Consider the following 3837-nt stretch of genomic DNA (forward strand, 5'->3'; position numbering starts at 1 on the left):
CCCTGCCCGCCCCGTCCTCCCTCCCTCCCTCCCTCCCGGCTTCTTTGCTCTGCAGATGCGTCTCCGGGCTCGGACGGACGCTGCAACCGGACAAGACGTCGGGCAGCCCCGACAGCAGCTGTCCAAGCGCGGCAGAGAGCCCGGAGTGGAAGCATCCACACACGCGCCCCGTTTGCCCAGGGCAAGGCCGGGAGGGGGCACGGAGAAAGCATTACCTGAAGAGACCTGAATCCTCCCTGTTAGCAAGCGCACGCATACAGAGGGAGAGGGGAAAGAGAGAGACAGGAGTTACCCGCCACCGTGTTGAGACAGGACCAGGAAGCAGGTGGTGGGTGGAGGACGGGGCAGGGAGGGGGTGGGAGTGCAAGCCCGGGGCCGCAGGGCCACTCAGCAGAGGTGGAAAGCGGTCGGTCGAGCTCCAAGCCGGACGCCGGCACGTGGAGTGACACAGCAGCCACCAGCCAGGCAAGCAGGAGGCCAGGAGCCCTTCACCTGGTGCCCACGGCCCAAATCCACCAGTGCCATGGGGCACGGGGAGCTGCCCGCTCGGCCAGGGGCACTTCGAAGCCTTGCCTGCCCCTTTGGAGGTCCCTACAGAGCTGGAGGGACCCGGACATGCCAAGGGAGGCAGGATCACACCAAACCTGTCCCCGGCAGCCCCTCTAGCACAGAGGGGCTGATGAAGGCTCAGAGCCTTCGCTCACACTCCCAGAGGACATATGAAGCAGGACAGTTAGCAAAAGCAGCGCCACCAGGACCCAGAGGGCCACATCCAGCCCCCTAGAGCACCAGAGCCCAGCCTCCTCCTGGGGCCTCCAACGTCCAGGGCCCAAGGGGCTATCAGGTCCCAGCTCCACCAAGCTTCAGCCTAAGAGACCCACTGGGTGCTTCCAGCCCACCCGCACCGCACAGGTGCGGTGGGAAGCCAGTCCCATGGCAAAAGGCTTCCGTCACCCCCAGGGTGCCATTTTAGCTGGGCTAGGCCAGCAACAGCAGCACTGAGCCACCTCAGGGGGCAGCTGCGGCCTTGGGAGACCCCCCCTCAAGAGTGGGGGCACAGGCAGAAGCGGTAGCCTGGACCGGGGGTTAGCACAGACATAGCCACATGCTCCAGGCTTCATGCAAGAGCGACCCCGAGGAACTCAGAGACACTGCAGCGAAACTCCCCCGGCAGGCCAAGCCGAGCAGGTGTCCTCCCGCCGCCCTCCCCCAGCCCGCACCACCAGGCTGGGGGGTCCCAGCTCCCCACGTGCCCCGGGAACCCCTTGCCCAGGGTGGGTGTTTCTGTGCAGTGTCGGAGCAGGGTGCTGCCCCGGGTGCTCAGCATGCGGGGTGGAGGGGCTGGTTAGTACCTGCTGGTGAATAGCACGAGGCCCTGCTGGAAACTGAGAGAGGAAGAGAGCAAGGTTTGGGGAGGGGGAGGAAGGAGAGAAGAGCAGTCACTTGGTGGGCACCCCAGCTGGGGACACATGCCCCCACCCCAGGGCCAGGAAGGAGGGACGAGACCCCAGGGCACGCAGGCAGTGCCAGCCACAACCCGGAGTTCGAGCAGTCCCCCCTCGCACACGCACGCAGGTCCCGCAGGGCACGACTGGGCTCCTTGCTCCTCCGTGCACTGACGCAGCCACGGGAGAGCAGCGTGGACTATTTGGCCAGGCGGCTCCGGGAGCAGACGGGCTCCTGGAGTCCCCCATCCGCTCTTCCCCGGGGCAAACCCCTTACCTGTCGCGGCTGAGAAGGCGTATTCATTTGTGAGGTCGGTGCCGGGTTAAAAACCACAGGTGCAGTCTGACCGGGTGGAAACGTCGACTGGAGGGAGGCAGGGAGGGAAGGTGTTGGCCGGGCCAAGGCGGGACCACCACCCTCAGCCCCCTCCCCAGGGCCCCATCCCAAAGCGGGGAGCCCCCCCCCTCAAGCCCACCGGAGGGGCTGTTACCTGTGGAAGTCCAGGAGAAGGGGCAGGGTGCGGGGCTGTCGGGGCTCCTCCTGTGGGCTGTGGAGCTTTGTTCATTTCATGTGGTTGTGCATAAGGATCCCCTCGCTATCTGCGGGCACACGGACAGCGGGCGTAAGCCGGAGGCGGACGGCACGGCTGCCTCCGTGACCCCCCAGCTCCCTGCCCAGGAGCCCAGGCCCACAGATCTGGCACCTCTCCAAGGCAGCCCCTAAAATGGGGCGTCCTAGCCCCCTCAACCCTCCCAGAGCAGAGCCGGAGACACCCACTGTCCCCCAACAACTGCCCCCCGCCATGGCACGGACACCCAGGAACCTCCTCCTGTCCCCACTGGGGCGCACGGGCCAGGAGAGGCGAGGGCATGGGCCATGGGACCGACCCGTCTGCCTGCCCGATGCCTGCTTCGAGCTGCCCCCCGAGGGGCTGCCCCAGGGCCGCCGCAGGGGCCCCGCACAAGCTGGCACCAGGAGAATCGCAGCCCACGGGGAACCGCAACCCCCGTCACCAGCGCCCAGCCACGGGGCCCAGACCGCCACCGGCTCCGGGGGCCTGGGTGGGCCCCCCACGGCGCCCCGGCGTCAGCCGGGGACCGGCTCCACCCCGGCTGACCTACTAAGAGCTTCCCCCCGGCCGGCCAAACCTGTTCCTGCCGGTGGCGCCGAGTCCCCGGCGCGCACCGCAAACGCCTACCAGGGAGGGCAGGGAGCAGCTCCCACGTCCCCCCGTGCCGCCGACGCTCCTGCCCACTGCCCTGCCCACGGGGGCCCGCAGCCCTCCCGGGGCTGGCACCGCCACCCTGGCTGCCGGCACCCACGTGCTGGGGAGCCCGGGCACCCTCCCGGCTCTCCCATCCAACCGCGGCCCTGACAAACCCCAGCCGGATCCCGGGAGGGACTTGGCACCCGGTGCCGCTCTCCCCGCCCCAGTGCAAAGGCCGCCCGGGCAGGAAGCGGCAGAGGTGCCCCCCACCGCGGGAGGTGCCCCCTTCACCCCCGCAGCGGATCGGAAGGCCAGCCACGGCTGGGGCAAGCTCGCTCCCCGGCCGGACCACCCGAAGGAGCAGCCTGTCGCGCCTGCCTGTAACCTGACGCCCGGCCGCGTCAGCGTTCGCAGCCCTGCCGGCCCCCCAGCGCCACGGGCAGGCCCCGGCGGGGGCCCCGGGCGCCCCGGTGCGGGGCAGCGCCAGGCACATCCCACCGACGCTGCTGCCCAGGGGCCTGCCAGCACCCGCAGGCCATGGGGCACCCTGTCCCCTGCAGCCCCAGGACCGCATCCCCAGCATGTTGGGGGGGACACGGACCCCGCATGGCCTTCGGGGGTACCCAGGCACCAAAACCTCCAGCTCAAGCCCAGCCAGGGATCAATCCCGCTCCGATTTCAGGCCTCGGAGGAGGCTGCGCCCCACAGCACTTGCCCTGTGTCCTTACTCACCTGGGGTGCCGAGCGCCAGGCACGGGCCCCGGAAAGCTGCTCTGGCACCCCCGCACCCAGCGCGCCCGCCCGGCTTGGCCGCGCGCCTGCCGTGCGTGCCCAGGCGCCCCTGCCCTGCCCAGCGCCGGGAAGCAGCGGCGTGGGCCATTTTAACAAGACAGATTGGCGTTGGCACAAGTTACTCGGAAAAGGAAGGGGGGGGGGGAGGATTAAAACACGGAGGGGAAGGGACCAGGGAACTCCTGGGGACAACCGCACTTCCAGAACACCGCCATGCCCCCGAAACCGCAGCGGGCTCCCCGCCACGAGTCTCGGCAGGGACAGGCAGCAAACCCGGCTCCCCCGGCCCCCCAGCACAGGCACAACCGGCGGAGAACTAGATACTCACCCCCCCGCGGGAAAAACCTGGGCCGACTGAGCGGGCCTGCAGAGACCTTTCATCCGACTGACTT

At 69.2% G+C, this 3837-nt stretch overlaps 1 protein-coding gene across 3 annotated transcripts in view; it reads right to left on the reverse strand.

The window, feature by feature from the left end:
• Positions 1–3837, reverse strand: part of EIF4G1 (eukaryotic translation initiation factor 4 gamma 1) — a 20841-nt gene extending 17004 nt beyond the window's left edge. For all 3 annotated transcript variants that reach the window (XM_026070927.1, XM_026070926.1, XM_026070925.1), the window contains exons 1-3: positions 3774–3837; positions 1937–2045; positions 1723–1809 (exon numbers count right to left, since the gene is read on the reverse strand). In XM_026070927.1, coding sequence (XP_025926712.1) covers positions 1723–1809; positions 1937–2011 — 162 coding nt within the window. In that variant the 5' untranslated portion in view covers positions 2012–2045; positions 3774–3837. The remainder of the gene's footprint in view (positions 1–1722; positions 1810–1936; positions 2046–3773) is intronic.

The sequence above is a fragment of the Apteryx rowi genome, unplaced genomic scaffold (assembly GCF_003343035.1).
Source record: "Apteryx rowi isolate R43461 unplaced genomic scaffold, aptRow1 scaffold_32, whole genome shotgun sequence".
Lineage (NCBI taxonomy): Eukaryota > Metazoa > Chordata > Aves > Apterygiformes > Apterygidae > Apteryx > Apteryx rowi.